This window comes from Larimichthys crocea, chromosome XVII, assembly GCF_000972845.2.
Source record: "Larimichthys crocea isolate SSNF chromosome XVII, L_crocea_2.0, whole genome shotgun sequence".
NCBI classification, from domain to species: Eukaryota; Metazoa; Chordata; class Actinopteri; family Sciaenidae; genus Larimichthys; species Larimichthys crocea.
In genome coordinates this window covers 2,938,693-2,962,027 of record NC_040027.1, presented here as the reverse complement: position 1 = coordinate 2,962,027, position 23,335 = coordinate 2,938,693, and the positions used below count along the sequence as shown (strand labels likewise).

Genomic DNA, 23,335 nt, shown 5'->3' with positions numbered 1-23,335 from the left:
TTCTGTCTTTCACCCTTTTTTTTCACAAAGCTTTCACCAACGACTAAAAGCCCCAGATTCACTCTTGTACTCAGAGGCACTGTTCACTTGATTACCAGTCAACATAGCTTCAAAAGAAATAGATTTTTTATCGATTCCCATTTCATTAGGTCAGCTATTTTAGTAGTAGTTGTTTTATTTTGTTTAAATAATACATGTATGTTTCTGAATTTCAGTGTGAAGTGTTTTGGTATTTAAGAACCAGAAACAGATGTTCCCCACTTCATTGTTGTCACCACTTATCATGTTTCCACTTTAAAAAATAGTCAACAGTTCATAACTGTTCAGCCAAGGCTATTCTCCCGAGTGGTGAAAAATCTATCTCAGCTCTAAATCACAGCTAAATTGAAAGTTGATACTGTTAATATTTAAAATCTCAGAGATCTTAACAAACTGTTGTACTTTGATCCCAAACAAGAACAGGCTGACCCAAGACTGACCTCTCCTAAGAGTCCAAGACCTGTGCTGACTTCTAAGATTGCTCTAAAGGGCATTAGCATTTACTGGAAGTGAATAATAATAATACAAAGTGCTTTACAGAAAGAAAACAGCACATAAAAACAATACACCAATCTCACAAATACAGTTCAGAAACAAGGCAACATGAAAAGAAGAGTGGACAATAAATCCCAGTAACATATCAAATATTCATAAATAATTAAATGAAAAAGGCTGAAATGAAAAACAAAACTAAAGCAGGAAAGATCATCTGCAGCTGGTGTATAAGGGACCTCAGAGAAATCATGGAATACGTAGTGGTTCCAAAATTTCACTTTGAGCAGTGTGATAAATATTAACCTGGAAATGTCAAACTGACTGACGAATAATTTGTGTGATTGTCTTTTTTAAACCGTTTTTAAAAAACAACCTCACAGTGTAAGAAGGAAAGAGATGCATGTGTTGGGATGTATCATTTCAGTTGCATTTATGGCAAAAACATATACATGTCAGTGGTCCATGTCTTATTAAATTATATTATATATCTGAGTTAAGTTGAAAAAAAATTGTAAAAATCTAGTTTTATCAGTGCAGAAAGCAGCATCGCCTAAATATTTTTGTGCTTTTATTGCTTAACGTACATAATTTGTGCCTGTGGTTATGCAATACTTGTTGTTGTGCCAAACCACAGACATTCTGATATGTAAGACACAGTGTCCCTGCCAGCTTTTACCTGTACTCCTACTACGAGACAACACAAGTGATATTTCAGAGCTCAGAATAATGTACTTTTATGGGATTTTTGGAGGCAGTGACCGCTTCAGCTGTCACAAATCAATCAAAATAATGAGGCTTATTCTCAGCGAGAGATGCACGCTTGGCACATGATGAGCTTTGGGATTTGGATTTCTACCAGGACATTGCAACAGCAGTAATCTGTTGTTATTAGCCTTGTATAGCCCCTACCTTTTTAAATAAATCTCTTTTACTGACTCTCAGTACCTGCCAATCTGAAGTCATGAAGGAGCTACATGAGTGCCAGGAAGGAAAGGCTTGTCTTTTCACATTTAGATGAGGCCAGTGAGAAGAAGTTCAGGTCGTCTTTAGATTGTTAATGAAACTCACACAGCTGGACTCATTGATGCAGAACAGATGTTTAGTCTTTAGACTTATTTGTTCTTAGAGAAGATTCCCCCCCCACTGACTTTTCCACTGGACTGAAATGCCAGCAAGTCTGTGGTCCCAACAAATCTGTTCAAGGCTAAGAATAGAAGAAGTTTTCTGTTACATCCTGTTTGACTGAACTGTTATTTTGTCTGAAGTATGCTGCTGCAACATTTTACTGAAAGATCTGATGCCTGTCCGGTTGTTCTGTTTGGTGTTACGTGTCTAGATGTGTTTTGGGTCTTCTACACCTTACTGAACTCCAGTATACCAGTGTTTCTCCGTGACACTGTGCAGACTATAGCTAATAATTATTTTCAATTTGATTTGGTTCTAATCAATTTCAGGTCATTATAATGTCAGAGAATGGTGAAAATGCAATGCATGAGAAGTGCACATATAACAGTTTTTTGTCAGTTCAAACCCCAGAGGTGTTCAGTTTATCATGACAGAAGACTAGGAAACCAGCAAATATTCGCATTTGATAAGCTGAAACCAACGAAAATGGATTTTCTGTCAGGTGCTTAAAATAATCAACAACAGTATTAAACTGCACTGTACTATTTTTACTTTTCTCTTTTCCAGGCGAAGAGGCTGGCAGCCAACGCCAGAAAGATGAACATCACACTGAGGTTTCTCCCCATCACCTTCACTAAAAGCAAAGAAAACTCCACCTTCTTTCTCAAAAAGTAAGAATTGTTTATTCTTAGACTTAACTAGATATACACAATGTATTGTTATATAGTCTTGACTATATTGAAAATAAATGATTCTGATTATTTCTTAAATGTTCATCACACATGCTACAGTATCATAGAAAAGACAGAACTCAAACATACTGAAGCACAAACACGGGTAGTGTGCTAATACAACAGCATGGGTGTTTGCATTTCCATCAGATCAGCTGCATTTAAAGTCTAAGCCAAACATTTTGAGACTGTCTGTGATGCACACAGTCACAGTCAAAGACAACACTTCATGGATTTCTGGTGAAGTTTAATCCTGCTTACTTTGGAGCCTCTGATTACTGATGTTTTACTTTACCACAGGATGGCACTCTTGTTAAGCCCCTAACAGCAGTTGTATTGAGTGCTGGTTCTCCTCAGGTTATTTTATGGGAGTCTGGTACGTGACAATGAAAGGCATCTACCCATGTCTGTTAAATGTGGGATCAATATTCTACCCGAGGCAGTTGGGATGTTATCGATGTTATTGACATTAACACCTACACATCACTGTCTGACAGTCTGAGATAAGGTGAAGTTTATACCATGGGAGATTTAGCCATGATGATGTCATAGAGTTGCTGAATGATACAGTTTGCAGCTTTGCTGAATTTCACAGCATTTCATTCCTGTTGATAATGCCATTTCAAGCTGGTAGATTGTAGCCATTCTGTTTCAAGATATTTGCAGCTTCCAATCTGCAGACAGACCACACACGTACACACACACACACACTCCCTGCTGAGGATAAATGACACCATATTCCATGCTGCATACAAACCATCACTGGGCAGCTGCAGTGCATCTTCTCCATTATATTACCCCAGTTAAAGGAACAATCTGCAAACTACTGCAGGGTTCAGTGAATACAAATGAGTTAAACCATAGGCTAATTGTTTTCATATTCTGTGATAATATACTACACATTCTAGTCATTCATCAGTACACATTTTGAAGGCATGTTGTTTTATTAAAATTGGTGCATGTATTTAAACATAATTTTATCATCAGCAGGCCTGTCATCTTCAAGGTATAGGATCAGTAGATTGAAATAATAGCCCCCTCTGTACCAAACGTATGGCTAGATGAGTTGTAAATGAGTTAAAGTTGAACTTGCAGAAAAGGTTGGCAGGAACTCATCACCAGCTTCTTGTGAGGTAAATGTTCATGAGCTGTTGACCTAAACTGGAATTTGTCAGGATCTAGTTTTATCATTATTAATATGAGCTTGATATTATTATAAAAGGACTTCCAGTGGTTCTCAAGGCCCCTCAAGGGGTTGTGAGGTAATTTGGGGTATCTGTGTTGCAATTCTAAAAGGTTGCGAACCACTGTTTTAATGTCACAATGTGTCGTTGGCTGAAGTTTGTACTCACAGTCAGAAAATGTAAAAGATTTTCAAACAAGCTTTGGCTTTTGAAACTTTGGCTTCAACCAGAAAAGAATAAAATGTGACAGAAAAAGAGAACTTATGCCCAGTGAAGAAACTGTGGAAAAGGGTAAAAAGGCATTTTTTAGCATTGAAATTAACACACAGTGACATGCAACTCCAGCAAGAATGTTGTTGTTATTTAACCCTTACCCATTGGCAGTTTACTGATTTTGGAAGAAATGATTTGTGAAGTCAACTTTGCAGACTTGCAGTAAATTAGAGACTGGGTCATTAGTTGCTTTAGACCCCGTCGTAGTAAGTAATTCTTCTGCATGGGCACTTTTCCATTTTCCTCAGTTCTGCTGGTGGTCTTGTCATGTCTGGCATGTTTTCTCCCTCCTTGGACAACCTTCTGCCACTCATTTTCCCATTTCTTTTTGAGGCTGAATCCTGCCACTCTAATCCCTCTGTGGAAGAATAGAGGAGGGGGAGAGGGGAAAATGGTTATTGAACTGCATAATAAAGTTTTACGAGTCTGGGGCAACATTGGGTGCCAATCAGGATTGCCACTAAAAGAATCCTTTGTCAGTCCTTCCAGCTGGTTTTATGTTGTTACTTTCCCTTTCACCACCCTCTTTTCCATCCGTAAAGTCTAGCACTCTGTCATGTCTGTCTCTGGTGTTTTGCAGGCAGTGAGTTAAATGTGCACGTCACATCTCACGATGAGGCAATATTATGTCAGGTTGTAGTAGCACACTCTGCCCACCCTCCAACCCCATAGTCCCCAACACATGTCAGATGGTGACAGAAAGTTTTTGTTGGATGAGACCAGAATGTCTGTTAAGTTTTGGATATTTAGCTTCAGCTCCTCAGAAATGTGCTAAATTCCCACAAGTACTTCGGCAAAACACACAATAGGAATCTTTATACTGTTGCCGGTTCACTATCTGTAGAGGAATCTTTGTCCAGCTGCACAGCCTTATTTCTTTGTTTAGTCTGGTTAGTTTCACTGAGGATTTTTCAACTAACCGCAACAGTGTCTCATTCACAGACTAGCAAATGGACACGAGGGATGGGATGAAAGGTATACAATAAATTGCAAGCGATTGGGAGAGAATGTGCTTCAGAATGTACCAAGTACATAATATAAAAAGCAGATGTGTGAGCAGTGTGACTGCAGCTGGTTAGCGACATATTCATGCTACGCACTCGCTCTGCCAGAGAAGGATCATTACTGGCAGACAGCTGACTAGAGGGCTTTCATGCCTGGCGATGGTTTGCGCGCGTGTGCGTGCACGTTTATGTAAGTGTGTGACTTTGTGTGTCTCTCTGATTAAATGTTTGTATGCAAAATAATGGCCGTGCAGCTACTTTCTTTCCACCTTTTGCCGGTGACTAATTTCAAAAACAAGGTACAACCAGTAAAGAGACTGACGAAAAATTACAGCCTGCCTCTCAGTTCAGCCCTTGGAGGGTAAGTATATAATAGCTGGCATTTGGCAGAACATTGGGAGTAGCTGTGTTAGGGTGGAATTATGTTTTCTACAGCCTCAGCCTGGCATGGCGGGGCATTTTCCTCATAGACAGCTTGAGTGGACTGGACAACACATTGCAGAGGTAGTTACTGGGGATAATAACTGAACATATTTCTATAATAACTTGAGATAATTAGAAATATGAGCAGCTGTGGATTTGTGCCATGTATGTCAGTTTGCCATATTTTGGGAATCAGCCCTCAGTCAGCTCTCTGGGTTAGAGGAGGCCTAATTTTGTTCCCTGATATTGACAGGTGTTGAGGAACAGTGAACTCCAAAAGTACTACTTGTATATGTACTGCTACTTTTTGTAACTGGAGCCACCCACCGATAGATTTTCCAATCAGTGGACTGAGTCAATATGTCTGTGTATAGACACAGTGTGTGCTGTTTTAGCTTGTCAAACCTCCATGCTGTTATCCTAAAACACATTCATTTTTGCACTAGCATTCTAAAGCCCTGGACTCTTGCCTCTATTTTCTGTTCTGCTGTCAAACAAACTGTCTCCTCCTCTATTATACTGTAACTTCAGCTTCTAGTAGAGCCACTGAAGAATCAACAGATCCTTGTTTGACTGCCTGTCATCATCCACTTGTTCTTGCTGCAACTACTCAATCTATTGCTTTACGCAGACATGTGATGGTGTGAAAGGAAACATGTTCTCATTCATTTTTGGCTGGTGGCACGTTACTAAGTGGCATGTTATGCGACTTAATGATTACATCTACTCACGACTACTTACTGGTAACAAACACTTCACACTTGTGACAGCATGGTGTTTTGCCTTAGGAAAGGTATAAACACTTTTGCCTTTCAAACGTTGTCTGTTTACACAGCAAATAATCTAGTTCCTTTAAGGGATAGTGAAGCCTTTATTCAATGATGATTATTAATTGACTATTGTATGTATGAGTATGAGCCAAAACAACAGTGAACTTAGGAGTAATGCAAATGACAAGGCATTGCCATGTTTTTATTTCAATGCCATTATGCATGCCTGTACTATTCAGCAAACGTGAGGCCATGATACAGACAAGATAAAAGTTGTTATAGGACAGGAAGAGCAAAGACATTGCTCAGCATGACGACATGTTGGTGGTTTGGGCTTTTTCCAAAAGCTGTTGTCACGCTCACCTCTTTGTTTAACCACTGTAGCAGCTGTTTCTCTGACCATTCTCCCATTACAGTATTGAAATGCATCTGCCAACATAAAAGTACAAAAAATTTAAATATCTAGATGTAGACAAAATCCCGTCCAACAAACAGAGTGGGTTTGCATTGCATGCAACATTAGTTCAACAGACGTCACCACATTTCATCACAGCAAAGGAGATGGTAGGTGTTTTATTGAAGAACGCTTTTACATGTTTTTATGGTCAGATTTCAGATCTCTAAAACTGATAAAATCTGTGCATAGTCGCTTACCATCACCAAATTCCAAATATCAGTTATCTTCTGCCTTGGAAGTGTAGGCTGCCACACACACACACACACACACACACACACACACACACACACTCCCCAGTTAGAGCTTGCGATGGAAAAGGGGTGTAATTTTAGAACCTCAATTATGCCATTTATTGCAATTTTGATAATTCTGAAATGCAACAGTGGCATTCATCACAGGTTTGTAGAAATCTAAGTGGTGTATGAAATATTGCATGTGATGAATGAATGAACATATGGAGTAAAGCAGGCAGAGCCATATTTCACCCCATATTTCATGACGGAGGACAACTATTCATCATTTTGTGAGCGTGCACCACGATTCCTCCTTTCCAAAAATGCAGATGTTCAAATGAAACAATCAGCAGTAGCTTTAGCTTCGAGACTCCAAAAGACAACCTTCTGGCTGCGATTGGCTTGATTAACCACTGTTGATGCAGAGCAGAGTCTCCGCCGGCTGTCATCCGAGGCAAACCTCACACCAGAATGGCAAGCAGGAGTTTCATCAGTGTTACGAACGCTGTCATCATAATTGGCCACATAACTGTGGGCTACATGCTGCTTTCTGGCTCTCTGTGAAATTCCAAACTGTAAATTAAGCAGAAATGTGAGTGTGCTGCATGAGCTAGAGAGAATATAAACTTACCATGTGTCATGTTTGGTTGACTGAATTTTAATAATTAGGTTCCCATGTGTTCAAAATTAATTACATAGTTTTGTTCTTGGACAGAGAAACTTCAGTGTTAACAACTCTTGGCCATGAATCCTTTCTCTTTTTTATGCCACACTAATACTTTGGCTCTAGAAGTGGCTTCGCTGGCAAAATGCATTGAAAACTTTTGGATGGATTCCCTTGAAATTTAGTACAAACTTACACAGGCCCCTGAAGATAAGTGCTAAGAACCTGGGTTGTCCTTTATCTTGCAAGACTAATAGGTCAAACTTTCCACAGGTCCAACACAAGCTAATGCCCATATGCACATTACATTTTCAGGGGGCTGCTAGCATCGCGGTGGATGAGTCTTGTACGTACGAAGAGGAGGAGGGTGTTCTGAGCCTTTTTAGTGAAAGCAGACGTATGATTTGACATTGCGGCATTTGTCCAGCAACTGAGGCTCAAGCCAGAACTTAAAGAAGGAGTCTTAAGATACAGCTGCCTGTAATCTCTGCCTACTCTCCCTTTCGTCCTTCAGTTTTCCTGCCACTCCACCCTCTGAGGTTGTGGATCCAGTCATGGCTTTGGATTTATTTGTTGTATCTTAGCAGAGAGGCCCCAAAGTCCTGTCATCTCATTCCACCAGCACCCATTTCCCACCCAAATCCTGGCATCTTCCTCTGAGGGGCAGATACATGGGACATATGGTTTCATATGTTGCCCCATTTTTGTTGGATCTGTCCAATCCTTAATCCAGCCAGATGGATCTACTCTGACTGCCAGACCACCAGTCAGGCTTTCTGCTCCCCAGTGTTAATGGCACAAGCAACTCCAATCACTTACTTAATCAACAGTGTGAGCAAGAGTATGTTCTTGTTAATGAATTCATCCATCCTCCTCAGTCTGTTTTATTTCTCAGTCTCCCTCATGAATACAGACAATTGTTCAGACTTAGTTTAAGTTAAGTGAGAGGCAAAGTTGCATTCATGAATTATAATGACTTGCAGTTCTTTCTGTAAGATGTTTATTTTGCATTTAAAACTAAAATGTCACCCTTCAAGCACAACCCTTTAGTCAGGTCTGTGAAGAGCAGAACAATGATAGTTCTCACCAATGGCCAGACACCAGGTCTTGTATTTATAAAGCTTTTCAGGGGCAAAGATGACTAATTTATCCGTTACTGGGAATGACCACTTCTCCCAAAGATTTTAAATGTCAAAAGAATGAATCCTCACTTGCGCTTTGGCTGACTTTCCAGTCTGGCTCCAGGTTTTGAGTTACTTGCTAACTTTTAATAACTTGAATTGCTAGCTTGTATATTAAAATCAGTCCCTATATTGATTGACTGAAATACTGTAGCTTTTATTACAAATTCAACAACAGGCCTTTGTTCCCAAAAGTGGGGCTTTGTGTAGGGTCTACTTTAAGGGTTTTAAGTTTTCATAAGAAGTCCAGACTAGTGATTTTTATTGTGTAAATATTGTGTAGCCTAGTGAGAGAAACAAAAATACCATTGTTGTACTGCCAATTTAAGAAAGAGGAAACGGCAACCACTTGGGAAGCAGCAAGATATGACCGCTTCCATCCTCTCTGCACAACTCAGGATGCTGAGAATAATTTTAAACCCCAAGGTTTTTTTACCCAGGATGCTGAGGTTTCTGAATGAGACAAAATAAACAGAATATAAATCCGGAGCGTACAGTATTATTTCCAGAGATGATCATAAACTGTCCTGACACTGAGGAAAGTATTCCTCCGTGTATGTATGCAAACAGTTACAGATTGATAGATATTCAGTAGATCAATCATGAACTGAGCGGCTGGAAGAAACTTTGACCCTAGAAACAAATAGTTAATCACTTTTACATTAATAAGACACGTTCACATGTTATCCACTCTATTCTGGCTATGTATCAATCATATTTTATTTGGTTTATTTGGTCCAACGGGCTGTTCGATGAATAATCCCTCTTGGAGGAAAAATACCTTTTAATGCAGGCCATGTATGGTAGAGTAGATGGCTTATTGTGTGGAATTCTGTTGGTGGTTGTAAACCTTTCAACATAACCCTTGTGTGGTTTAAGCACTTAATCTTTATAAACAGGTGTGTTTTTAGTAGTTGTAGAGTTGTACTTGTTGTATACACATTTGAATTAGCTTGCACAACTTAACTTTTCACTGTTTGCCACTGCTTTCCCTTAGAGTTTAATTGCCTTGCTCAAGGCCCTTCAGAAATAACTGTTTAAGGACTAGGCGGAGTGTCCTCATATTTTTCAGCACGTTTTGGTATTCAGAGCAGTCGTCTTCAGCTGTTGGTGCTTCTGTTTTGACTTTTTTATGCTGCTCTTTCCTCTTTTTTTCCCCAACAATGAATGATGGCACTTATCCCAGGTATGCACTGTGGCCTTCACCGAAATGATTGCATGCATCTTTGGGCAAGCCCCTTTTCCATTGAAAGACATAGTTTCCATTTGCTGTAATGACAGAATAATGGCATCACACCTGGTGCTCCACCCTCATTTGCTTGCACGTACAAACACATACACACCTGCACACGTATACACACGCACACACTGATGCACCAAAGAAGAAACGCAGACAAAACTGAGCAAACACATACATTCCTCTGACTAAGGGGTTAGAGGTGTTAGGTACCTCCTACAGTTGCGTAGGGAATCCCCTCCCAGTCCCGTCTTCATTTCTAACCTGCCTGCTGCTGCCTTCGTTACCCACAGTGTTACCCCTTCACCTTCTCCTAGCCAAGGAGAAACTCATAACTACCTTTCACTGGGTGTTCTGCCAGTTCTGCACATGCTTTTGAACTCCTCCTACCCATCCTGTTTCTGTTTTCAAGGGGAAAAAAACATGACCCCTGTTGTATAATGCTACCATCTGGATCAGCAAAACAACCTCACAAGCACCTGAAACATGCCTGCTCTCAAAAGACAAATGGGGTAGAGTTGAGCAGTTCATTGTCAGCTATTATGGATTTTGTCAGAATGTGTACTCTATAGCATTGTTTTTATTTATGTGACCATTTTTTTTCTAGAGTTAGTCTGTGTCATGCAAAGTCCTGTTGACAATGGTTGACAAAACTGAAAAGTCTGATATATGTTCATAGTTGAACCAGACTCAATATGAGCCCTGATGTAGCTGTGAAACATCATGATTTGTCCGTCAGTCTGGCTGTCCAGTCACAGCTGTTGGATAGATCTGCATGAAATGTAGAGCTGCCATTAATGGTCCTCAAAGGATTATTTGTCATGACTTTGGTGATCTGTTCACTTATTTTGATCCACCACCTCCAAAACCCTTAGTATAGATTCATTGAAAGTAATTTGTTTTGAACTGTTTCAATTATTGACTAATTGTTCAGGTTGACACGTGTTATTTTGTTGAATCAACGGTCCAAAATGATGACTAAATTCCATCTGTATCAGATTTATTTGAGATTTATGTTAACATAAAATGCTAACATATAAAACCATAGCACACAGCCATGATTGACATTACTAAATACAGCATATTAATATGGATATAGACTTTTAGTCATCTTTCAGCAGGAAGCCAAAAATTGTTCTACTCTGTGGGCTGAGAATCAGTCAAAGATAAGTGTGCAGGTAGCCGTGCAGAGCTTTGTTTTTAGATATTTTGGGAAAGATACAAAAGACTTTATATTACAGATATCAAAAGAAATCTCCAAGTTGTCCTCTAAATCTCTTCTGGTGAGTACCAAGCCCTAATAACAAGGTCTCCCATATGTGCCTTACAATTATGCTTTGCGTCTTATGTTTCATCTTCATCCCTCAGATCCATCAAGGCCTCTGTCCCTCTACCCTGATGGAGAATGGGTTGATGAATCAGCTCCACCCTATATATGGCATATTCTGTGGTCTTTGGTCAATGGAAGTCCTTGTAGTTAGGTTGAGCTCAGTATGTGGGGTATATGACGGTGGAGAGCAGGACTTATTGATGCCTGTGCCAGTTTAGTGTATTCTATTCCTCAGGGGCAGCAGAAATAAACCTTTCATGTCCTTCTTGGTTTTATCTAAATAACAGGAATGATATCAAATATATTTTTTTAATGTGTCAAATTGGTTCATAGGCTGGAACAATTCAATTAGACTGTGGGTTACTAGTAATGAATCCATTACTTTAAAAGAACAAAATCAGATTTACATCTTGTTCTTCATATTTCCCAAACTGTTCAGTATTACATTTTGTTGGCTATGTCTACATCACAATGACATTATTAGATATGAACACAGCAGCTGTTTAGGGGATAAATGTTTGGTTGTAGAGCACGCCCAGCAACCCCCAAAAAAACCCAACCACGTTTAACAGTTACTGCCCAAAGCATTACCCCAGAAGAAGCGATCATTATTTGATATCCACCAGCTGGTGTCCTAGTATTGAGTGTATATGTCATGGTCTCCATGGTGACTTCATTTACACACACAGTCACACAGATGGACAAGATTTTGGAAGCGGCCAGGCGTATTGTCTTGGACAGATTAAGGCTGAATCCATTTTATGCTCTGAATTTAAACAAGGGCATTTGTGTTTTACTGTGAAGGGAATACTGTCACAGCATTGGTGACTTCATCAGTCTTTGTTGAAAAATGGGCATCAAGCAGTAGTGTTGTTGATAAGCTGAAACTCAAAATGAGTTTTTTGTGTCTCGTTTAGTGGAAAACTATTCATGTGGCATCTGAAGCTCATCTTCCCTCAGAGCAGCACAGAGTTCAGCCAGAGGAGGTGAGTTACATAACAAATTTCACTTTCTTGAATAATATACTCATCAAACTTTAGCACCAATGTTTTGTTGACTAAAAGCAAATGATCAGTACTTAGAAGGCATGTTTGTTGCTGCAGGTGCATAGTCTGCAACTTGGAAAGAGTCACCCTTAAGAGGTGTGTTCAGTCCAGGATTGTAAAAGCTACACAGAGATCTTATCCATTATAATTTGACCTGGTTTGAATCTCACATTTGGTTTTTCCCTCACAATCTCTTTCTTGTTTTAGGGTTTCTGACAAGCAAACTTTGGAGCAGATCTTGACCACTTATATCCACCCAACAGAGTCGGACCCTGTGACACGTCAAAAGTGAGCTTTGTCCTATCAACACATCCGTTCCATGTGATATTTTTTTTGTGATTGTTTGTACGGATGCACCAACCAAACCCTGAAAAAGAAAACCCAAACCAATCCGATACCAGTGTTCTTGTTTTTTCCCAAAATGTAAAATCTTTAATCCTCTCTGTGCAGCACTATTTGAAACATGTTCACTTTTTAACTTTAAGTGGTCACATTAATAAGCCTTCATGCCCTTTTAGGCTTGTTAAAAATGTCATATTGTTAATGATTTGTGAATTTGCGTCATTACAAGGCTAACACACCATCATGATCTTGTCTAATAACATGTTACACAGAGTTCAAGCTGTAGGATTATTTATTTACCCACCCAGTTTGGAAACTACTTCTGTGTCCAACTGTGTCCATGTTTTATGGCAGAGTAAGCAGCCAATTCAAATTGATGAATTTGGCCTTTGCTTCAGGCCCTGTACATCTGGAGTGAAAACTGTGTCCATATTATTGGCAGTAAGTCAGTAAGCATTATTTAAAGCATCTAACCATGTCGGTTCAGTTAAATCTTTATTTTGTTTAGTTTATTGCTATTACATTTCTTTTTTAAATCTTGAAGCAAAGCCAGAAAGCTTAGATTGACATATTGCATTCAGTGATAGACCAAACCAAAACTCAGTTGTTTTGGTTTGGTCACTGGTCAAATGAATAGAAATAGAAATAGAAAACTTAACAATGTGATAATAGACCCAGAAATCAACACCAGTTTATGGTTTGGAAGACCATAAATTTAAGGATAATGGCTGCTGCTCAGCCCATTGTGTTCTTTTGAAAAGTTCAAATGAGCACTTTTGCTCTTGGCCACAAATGTGACACTGTGTTTAGTTTCTGGATTCTCATGTTCATAAAAACTGGGAATGAGACTGGGGAAAACAAAGCTAATTGAATTGCTCACAACAATTGCCATTCAAATGCAGCTACACTGGTATTTGCACTTCTGCAGCACAGTATAATATCAAACACTCCCCATAATTCTAACACAAGTGTGACGCAGTTACATTCATTTGCTATTGCATCATATTGTCCTGGGATTATTACATCGTATATGAGGTTTTTTGCATTGTCTACTGTGCTGTACTCAAGATGCAGCCTCTGTTTTACTGCTGTGTATATGAATCAGTTGTTAAAACAGAAATCCAATGACCTGTTGTGTTTCAGATTTACTTACAGGCATTCACCATCCTTTCTCTAAATATAAAGGCCATTTGTAGCTATGACTGCAGCTTTGGTTTTGATGACCTGTATCAGGTCCACTGTCGCCTGCATGCCAGACAAGGTCCCCTGTAATTGGGTTTGGCAGCATTGTTATTATGCCTCAGTACAGATCAGTCTGTTCTCTTTTCTTCTCTCCACAAAACAGAAAATATTTTGCACTTCTAACCAAAATTAACTGCGGAATGTGAATGTGTATGAATAAATTTAACACTCCACTAATCTGTGCCAGCACAATTGTGCTCAACTTGAATAGATGTATAGGTGGAGTAGCTTCTTTTTAATAGGTTCAACAGCGCAACTCAGGAGAAAGTCCAGTTGGTGAATTTACAAAAGCTGTTATTCAAAGGTCATCTATCTTTAATATCAACCAACTCAATCCAATTTCATTTCCACAGGATTCAGTCCCCTCATGTTCTGTTGAATTCCCACAATCTTACTTTCCTGCATTTATCTTTGCAATTTTGCTCTTGCTCCGCTTTCTTTTTAATTTCCCAGGCTCATGTTTCTCCCAACATGAACTGCAGGCTTTGAACAAGGCAGGCTCTTTGATTGCAGAACACTCGGTATTTCTAATCTGAACCTCTAACAGAGCAGCGATCTGACTCCTCTGACCTAACCTTTGTACTGATAACAGTCAGCAGTAAGCAGTCTACTGTAAAACCTACAGCGAGAGCATATTGTAGATAGGTACACCTCTTTCAAGTACACACATACACTACCGGTCAAAAGTTTTAGAACACCCTATTTTTTCCAGTTATTTATTGCAATTCAAGTCGTGCAATCCCAATGAATAGCTTGAAATGGTACAAAGGTAAGTACTGAACAGCCAGAGGTTGAAAAAAAAGTTTAGTTACCCAAAACTGAAAAATAATGTACATTTCAGAATTATAGAGAAAGGCCATTTTCAGGGAAGACAAAGTGGGTTAACAATTTAGAGCTGTTACTAATGCTACTAATTCCTACAGGTGTTCCAACTTTACTTATAACTACCTTTGTCTGCATAAAAGCAGTGTTGGAACACACTGTGGTACCAGACCCTCATGAGCATCAGGTGAACAGTACCGTACTGCAGAAAGTAGTGTGTTGCTACAAAAATGGCGAGAAAAAGGCAATTAACAATGGACGAGAGACAGAGTGTCATAACACTTAAAAATGTAGGTCTTGTGTCAGTGAATACAGTTTTCTTCACCATCAAAAGGCACTCAGAAACTGGGGGAAACTCTGACAGGAAGCAGTCTGGCAGACCCAAAGCCACAACTGAATCAGAGGACAAGTTTCTGAGAGTTAACAGCTTGCGTGATAGGCGGCTCACAGGACAACAGCTTCAAGCACAGCTTAATAGTGGTTGTAGTAAGCAAATAAGTAAACAAGCAAGCAAGTGAAGAGAAGACTTCGAGCTGCAGGTTTGACAGGACGAGTTGCAGCAAGAAAGCCATTGCTAAGACGTCAGAATAAGACAAAGAGGCTCTCCTGGGCCATGAAACACCGCCATTGGACTACTGAAGACTGGAAGAAGGTATTATGGACTGATGAATCAAAATTTCAAATCTTCGGTTCATCACGCAGGATCTTTGTATGCCATCGAGTAGGCGAGAGGATGGTTCCACAGTGTGTGTAACTGTCAAACATGGAGGAGCAAGTGTGTTGGTCTGGGGCTGTTTTGCTGGATCCAGGGTCGGTGACTTGTACACAGTAAGCGGCACCCTGAACCAAAACGGCTACCAGAGCATTCTGCAGCGCCATACAATACCCTCTGGTATGCGCCTAGTTGGTCAGAGGTTTATCCTACAGCAAGATAATGACCCAAAACACAAGTCAAGCTATGCCAAAACTACCTCAAGAAAAAAAAACAAGATGTTGAGCTTGAAAACATGAAGTGGCCAGCACAGTCTCCAGACTTAAACCCCATCGAGCTGGTTTGGGAAGAACTGGACAGAAGAGCAACCTACAAGTGCCACACATTTATGGGAACTTCTGCAACAGACCTGGGAAGAACTTTCTGAAGAATATTTGATTTCTATTGTAGAAAGAATGCCACGAGTGTGTTCAGCTGTTATATCTGCCAAAGGTGGCTACTTTGATGAGTCAAAAGTTTAGAATACATTTTGGTCTATAAATCGATTCTATGATTTATTTTTCAACTCAAATTGGTTATTTGTTCTATCCTTTAATTTCAGTGCAATGACACAATAAACTGAATAATTTTTTGTAAAAACTTGAAAAAGTGTGGTGTTCTAAAACTTTTGACCGGTAGTGTAACTTGGTTCAGTCCCAACCATTTAGACACTGTTTAGTCTACATTCAAGTGATTGGGATTTAACTCTCCATGGCCCATTCCCTGGTTGTTTACAGCGGGCTCAGGTGCCATGGCTGTCAGTAGCACGGAGGATTGTCCTGCACACAAGAAGTCTGTGCATATATCAGACGGCATACCAGACAAGTGTACATTTAGGTCTCTCCTGTGCCACAGTCAATGAGCGCTTTGTGTTTTGACCTTTATGGTAGCCACCCAAGGAAATTCTCCACAGTTTGTGTTCCCATGTGTGTTTTTTATTGTCTTTTAAGTCTCTAACCTCCTGTGTTGATGTGAATGTCTATTTCAGGTTGAAGATGTATGTGCACACTCCATTTGATCATGTGAAAGTATTCATGAAAGCAGAGGGGAGAAAGGCTAACTCTGTGAGGTGAGATTTACTTTTTACTCTCTTATCAGTATAAGGGGATACAGCCTTGGTTCCCATTGAGAAATATATTTTTGCTTTCCCTTTTATGGAGTTGTTGGTGCATGATCTAAACAGGTTGGATTTTTTACAGACCTCATGGCTTAATCTAGTTATACTGCTGAATAAAGGTTTCCCCAATCAATGGCCCACTTGTTACATTTACGTTACGTTTTGGAAGTTATCAATCACCTGTCATGATTGTTCCCACTACAGCTCAAATGATGGATTTGGATGGATCTCTGAGGCCAATATTGATATTTAAGAATTTCAAATTTTTGTTTTTCAACATAAACACATAAAATAACAGTACACGATTTTCACTGAAATTCTTACTGGTAAATTTCAAACTTTTAATTTAGCTTTTTTGTGTTCTCTGTACAGACAATCTACTGCATGATTTAGGAAAAAATTTCATTAGTGACTTTGGGCTAATAAAACAAAACTGGTTTGACTTGACTATCAAAAACTGTGTAATGGTGACGCTGTTTCCAATCCACCCCATGTTTGGCATTTCTTGTTACTTGTTGGCCGACACACATGCTCATGCAGATATATTTTCAATGATCTAATACTGGTCTCCTCTGTGCAGCTCTAGTTCACACAGTTTAAGAATTTAGTATGACGTCGATAGGTGGTTTATAAAATACCAGCAAAAAATGTATACAGCCAAAACAAGTGGAGCTCATGGAGAAAATGGTGCACAATAAAACAAAAGCTGTAAAGCAATTTAAGTTATCACAAAAATGTATCATTTAAAGATAAGAAAGATTAAGAAGATTTAATGACGTGCGGCTGAGGTTTGAGGATAAAAAAAACAATGAAAGACACTTTTTTAATCTTCAAAAGTGGTTTAGAATCCTGTCATTGCACAGGCATCCTGTCTGTGTGACCCTTCTGACCGTTCGATTGGACTTGCCAGTCATGACTGATTTATTCAGCATGTATGAAATCGACAGAATTTGTTTATGAACATGACATCACTGACTTGTAAATTCCTGCAAAGCTGCATAGACTTTTGGCAGAGAGGCCTGAAGGGCTTTTTCTCCTCCCCTTTTTAATTTGATTCCAACATTGAGAAATGCCATTGATCAAAAATTCCTCTGCAACTTTTATCTACATCTTCCATCTGCTTTCTTTCACTTTCTCTCTCTCTCACACTCCCTCACCCACTCTCTGCTTCCATAGTTTCTGTTTGTAGTTTCTGTGTGCTCCCTCTTCCTGCTCTATTTGTCTTTCATTTTTTTCCACGGCGGTCAGAGGATGGTGTTGATAGCACCCATTTGCCTTGCCTAGTTTCAGATTATTTGGCTCTCCTCCATTTCCACTTAGTCATGGAGTGAATGATTATCCTCTGTGCTCATAATCTTTACCCCCCTGGCCAGTTTGAAACATCATGAAACCTCCGATCCCATCCCTGATTCTTGTAATGCGCCCATGCTCCTTTTGTTTTGCCCTGTGGGCTGGGCTGCACCTATTTTCTAAGCAGATAAATTATATTTTATGGCAGCATATAGAAGGTTTGAATGCTTTTAAATGTGTCATTATCTCACCTTTACAGTGTCACCATTATAATGACAGCCATTAAAAAGTAGCATAGTCACAAGTTAATAATATATATGGCTCATTTGGTCAGACTGTTTCTGCTCCCAACTTATAGCAGCCAGTTATTGAAGGTGGTGGTATCACATAAAAATACTCATCAGGGTGGAGAGCTATGTAGGTGCAGGCATATCCTGAGAATTTAGTAAATGAGTCATAACAGTTCTCAGAGAAGGATGTTATAAATGATTCTGAACAGGTATTATCCTGATACAGTCACTGCTGTGAGTCAGAAAGAATGTTTTGACTTTGACATGTCAAGTTTGCAATAATGAGTAATACGGTGGCAGAATTTTCCTCCTTTCTGTCTCACTTTCTTGCAGTAGCCTTTTCCTCTAATACCTTAATAGCTCTGAGTATGGGGTACATAATGACTGACCGATGAATCTGTAATTTAAAGTGTTTATTGTCAATATTGGATCAAGGATTGACGAATGGAAATAAAGCACAATTAGGATGCTTGTCCACGAGGGAATTACCTCACTTAACTGCAGTTACATAACAGGACCACAGCCACAGAATACAGCTCTAATAAGAAGAGAGGCCCCCTACAGTCTAAGGTCACATCCCATTTTAGGGGTCCCAAACAAGGTCAAAGCCTTGCAACCACAAAGGGGCCACCACATTTTTGAATAAATCAGTATAAGCAGAAAGCCCCTAATTTTGAAAGGTATCATTAATGTTATGAAGTCATGGACAGCAGTAGTCATGGCTACTTAGAGGACGTTTGCCAAGTCTAACACAAAGGGGTGACTGCATGTTTTTGTTGTTGAATGTCTACTGGAATATCAACACACTCCAATAAAGGAGCTCTTGTGCTAAACTAAACATAGCTGTGTAACCAGTCAACATGCTCTTACTGGAAAGGAAACATACTGTGCATCAAGAGAACCATTCACACCATTCTGGGTGTTTGTTTGTGCTCTTTTTTTTTGGAATGTTTGTTTTTTATTCATTCCACCCCTGAGATCCAGTGGATGCCCTTTCCTCCTTTCCCTTAGCTCTTCTTTTTCTCTCAGCCAGCTGAATCCCACAGAACATCTATGCCTGTTGACTTGTCAGAAGTGGAGATGCTGTTTTTACTTTTGCTGCCAAAAAAGGAAACTTGTGTGTGTGTATTCTGTTTTTGTTTTTTTGTTTTTTTGTTTTTTTTAACCAGTGTTGTGGACCCATCAGACAGTGATGTTTCTGTCCTGTTCAAGCACTGCTTTTTCCCACATATTTGTGGTGAACCTCCTTAGCTCTTCTGAGCCTGTCGATCTGCTCTCCCTCAGCTTGCCCCAAAGCCATGTCCAAGTTTGTTTCTGTGGATCAGATGCTTGCTCAGGTCTCCTGCAGTGTTGGACTCATTTTAGGTATCTTTACTAAAATAGCATGGTTTTATTAAGCACTTTATTTGCTAAATGTAAAAGTATGTTACAAGATCACACAGTGAATGTGTACTGTGGTACAGAGGTACCGAAGAGCTTGGTTATATGCCCGACCCCAAAAGCAACCATAATGCATCCACCAATGTTGTCTTTTAATAACATTGTGGCACATGAATTATGTAATCGTAGATTAATTTGGACATGCCACTTAACATGACTTTGGAGGACTGTTTCTGACACAATCCCTCCCTTTGGGACAGTACAGTGAGCATGACAATGACTGGAACTAAATAGTAATTGGACTGTACTTATAAAGCGTGTAGTCTTTCACCCATTCTCACACAGTTATACACTGATGGTATTAGCTGCCATGCAAGCTGGCAACAACAATTATTGGAGCTAAAGATTCATACACATACACATTCATACACTAATGGTTCAGCCTTTGGGAGCAATTTGGGGTTCAGTATCTTGCCCAAGGACACTTCGACATGCAGACTGGAGGAGCTGGGGATCAAAATGCTGATCATCTGATTAGTGGACGACCTCATGCATGAGCATCTTTCAAGGTCTGATTTGATTCACAACATTTATAAAAGGAGCTCTGGTCACATAACAATGAGGACACAGTATTGGCAACAACAGCTGACACAAAGCTGACACGAAAAATTACAACACAAACCTGGAAGGCTTTTTGCAGACAACAACATGCAAGGAATGTTCAAATTCAACATGGACTGAGACAAGAACAGTTTTCTTGTGTTACAGTGACTCAGTTTTACAAAACAATGCTGGTACCAACTACTACACAGCCATTGACATGTCCAACTTAATTTTGCACTTGATTCATCTGGGTTTTCAACATTATATAAAACAATAATGCCTATTCAATATCAAAATATGTTTCTTTGTCCTCACACCTTACCACTGCATGCTGATGGGTCTTAGCAGTGGAAGAGAAAACAATAGGAATCTCCCTGAGGAGAACATCTCTTACCCTCTGTTCTGTTCATTCACTAGAACACTATATAGAGACCAGATGTGTGCGTGTTCTTGGTTGAGTCATTCAGCTGTGTATCTAGAAATGGCCAGAGCTTTAACAATCCCATCGACACAACAGGGAGCCACAATCTGCTTTGCCATCTAGCCATCTTTCACTGTTGTTCACAAACACTTTGTTTTAATTTAGCTTGTATATTTGCAAAAATAAAAAACATCCAGGAACATTAATTTATTACAAGTTAGACATAAAAACAAATGAAATGGAAACAGTATTTGTCTGGCATGCACATTATAAATGATGCTATCCTTGTTGTTTTGTGTGTCTTTTTAGACGCACAGGCTATGCTCTATTGTCCTGCAGGAACTAGCAGCAAATATTGCTGTTTATTTGTGGGACCATGCAACAGGATCTTTAACCTAGCTAAGAGAAACTCTTCCATTGGGAGAGCTTCTTACTGCCAGTAAAGACCTGTAAATGTCACATTATAGCAGAGTGCTTTGATTGGCTTTGGGAGTGGGTGTCTACCTGGGCGGTTTCTCAGTCTGCTTGTGCTTTTAGCAAAACAAACAATGGTCCAATAATCTTAAGCCTGGCACGCGTTTGACAGTTGGTGGGGATGGTGCCAGTTACTGTATATATCCAAAATATATGATGCCTTGTATTTCAGTGATGACAGCCTAAGCTGGATGGTTCTGAATCAGTTGAGTGTAGTGGCAAGCCATGTCTCCCAAGAATCCAGTTAACTATTTAGTCTGGTGATTTATGACCATCCCTAATGCATGACAGGACTACTTAGAGACAAGACTAGACTGATGTCATCTCATACAAAGGGCTAAAGGAGGAGTAAGAGGGCCGCTTTATGTGCTTGTGAGAGATGTCGTTGATTCTGGGTAAAGTCAGTTTCCATCTCTTGAGACGAACACCAAAAAGGATCTTCACTGTGCCAAGCCATGATTTAAATCTCTATCAATCCATTAAAAAATTCCCAGCCATTAATGTGCCACAGGCGGCTGTGAATAAAAAGCTACAGTCACCAGTTAGTTTCAACAACAATGGCCATCTTTGCTCTGTCTTTGTTGCTACCTGGCACCTAAAAACTCTTGAAATTACCTACATTGAGGCTAATATCACATAATTTACCAATCCAGCTATTAACTGAGTTGTCTTGTAATTACCTCTGTTTTGTGCCTCAATTTTATCTGAATAGGTACCATGAGTTGGACATTCACAAGAGCCTAAGAGACAACCTGAGCTACAAGACACTGATTGAATATCCTGTGCTGCATGTTGTACTCAGAGATCAATGGAAGGACTATCCACTGAAAGGACCAGGTAAGAAAAAAAAAACAAAACAAAAAAACACCATATCTAGTTTTAAATGTCATGACTTTCCTACAGCCTGCTCTTGCAATAATTCTGCACCAGCACTAACCTACTGATACTTTATAAGCAAAAAAACATGTCATCATCACTATGTTCAGCTTAATGCTTCATTTTCACCTATGTTTTCTGTAACTAATTAAAAGGGTGGATATATGACATGAGTCAAAACACCATTCAGCCCAAAAACGCCATCCCCTCTCAACTTCCCCAATTCCAGCAGCATTGTATCATGTCCTGGTTTTCTCCAGCTGAGACATTAAGACTCCCTGTTCCCTTATTTTTCACTATGGCAACATGCTACCCCAACGGAAATGAGGGTGTTCTGCACAGCATCACACACACCAACTTAACCTCAACAGCGACTGTGTCCAAAAAGAGGATCAAACATGGCTTACTGTTAAACAGTGACCTCATGAGTTGTCAAATGACACAAGATGAGAAAACAGGAGATCAGTCTTTTTTTTTTACCTGTTTGTTGGTCTCTTCCAGTGCTGGATGTTTAGGGCCAAGGAGAGTCATGATAAAGTAGGACTGCATATCATAAAAAACTGTGGTCAAACTGTGTATATCTCAGTAGGGTTAGTATGGTCACAAAAGACCACACTAACCCAGTATCATTATACTGTCAGACCCAGACAGACTGAATGACAAATGAGGTAATTTTAGTCTCAGTGTGTATGTGTGTTTTCAGTGATAAGGCCGTGGTTCTGTACTCTTTTTCTATAATGTTAGCCGTAAAAACATCCTGATAATTACACATGCATTGGCCTGGGAAACTGGGCAGGAAATGATAAAGAGCAATCGGATACTGTGGCTGTTACACATCCAGTGAGGATGAAGTAAATTTGAGGATCTAACCTGTAGTATGCAGCTGGTCAGTATTCTGGTCTAAGCTACTGACTCCTTCTTTGTGGCCTTGTTGACCCTGAGTCACCATGTCTTTGATTTGACATTTTTAACTCACTGTGATTTGTGTCAGATGGTCAAATGTTTAATGTCACTATTTCAAATGTAATTTCCCTTTTTTTAGGTTTAACTAATGTCAAGAACAAAATCTAAACAAAAGTTTGTCCCATTAACCAAAAAATCAAAAGTTGTCTTTGACAGCATTCTTTCAGGTTGCCCAAATCAATGAGCAAAACTACAGTACTGTTTGGAGACATGCAAGGGTAGGATCTAATCTATCTAAACCAATCAGACTCGAGTCCAGAGGCGTTTGCTTCAGTCTGAGAACAATTAAGCTAGTTAGCTGTGTTATAGAGGTAAAGGCATCTTGGCTTGTGAAGTGAAGAGGGGTGTTTTGAATGACGAGTGACAGCCATACTAAAAGGTAACGATGTCATGACTTGGGTGGTATAATGGAGTAAAAGCTTATGTGATTATGGCAGGCATCATATCTCACAGTGAGATGTCTCAACACTACTCAGACAGCTATGGCAGCACAAGTAATCGGAAGATTTAGTGACCAGTCTCTAATCAAAGGATTAATACTAGACAACTAGGTAACTAGAGTCTTTTACCAC

General features: G+C 39.5%; 1 protein-coding gene and 1 long non-coding RNA gene across 2 annotated transcripts in view; one reads left to right on the top strand and one right to left on the bottom strand.

Annotated features, from left to right (window-relative positions):
- Window positions 1-23,335, top strand: part of znhit6 (zinc finger HIT-type containing 6) — a 29,745-nt gene that overhangs the window by 4,299 nt on the left and 2,111 nt on the right. The window contains exons 5-9 of the mRNA XM_010730958.3: window positions 2,227-2,330; window positions 12,064-12,132; window positions 12,400-12,480; window positions 16,338-16,418; window positions 21,637-21,761. Of these exons, the coding sequence (XP_010729260.1) occupies window positions 2,227-2,330; window positions 12,064-12,132; window positions 12,400-12,480; window positions 16,338-16,418; window positions 21,637-21,761 (460 nt within the window). The remainder of the gene's footprint in view (window positions 1-2,226; window positions 2,331-12,063; window positions 12,133-12,399; window positions 12,481-16,337; window positions 16,419-21,636; window positions 21,762-23,335) is intronic.
- LOC113748029 (uncharacterized) lies at window positions 2,468-22,667 on the bottom strand. Its single transcript, XR_003464071.1, has 3 exons — window positions 22,281-22,667; window positions 6,408-6,473; window positions 2,468-4,205 (listed from the first exon to the last, which is right to left on the bottom strand). It is a non-coding gene; the product is annotated as an uncharacterized LOC113748029 (long non-coding RNA).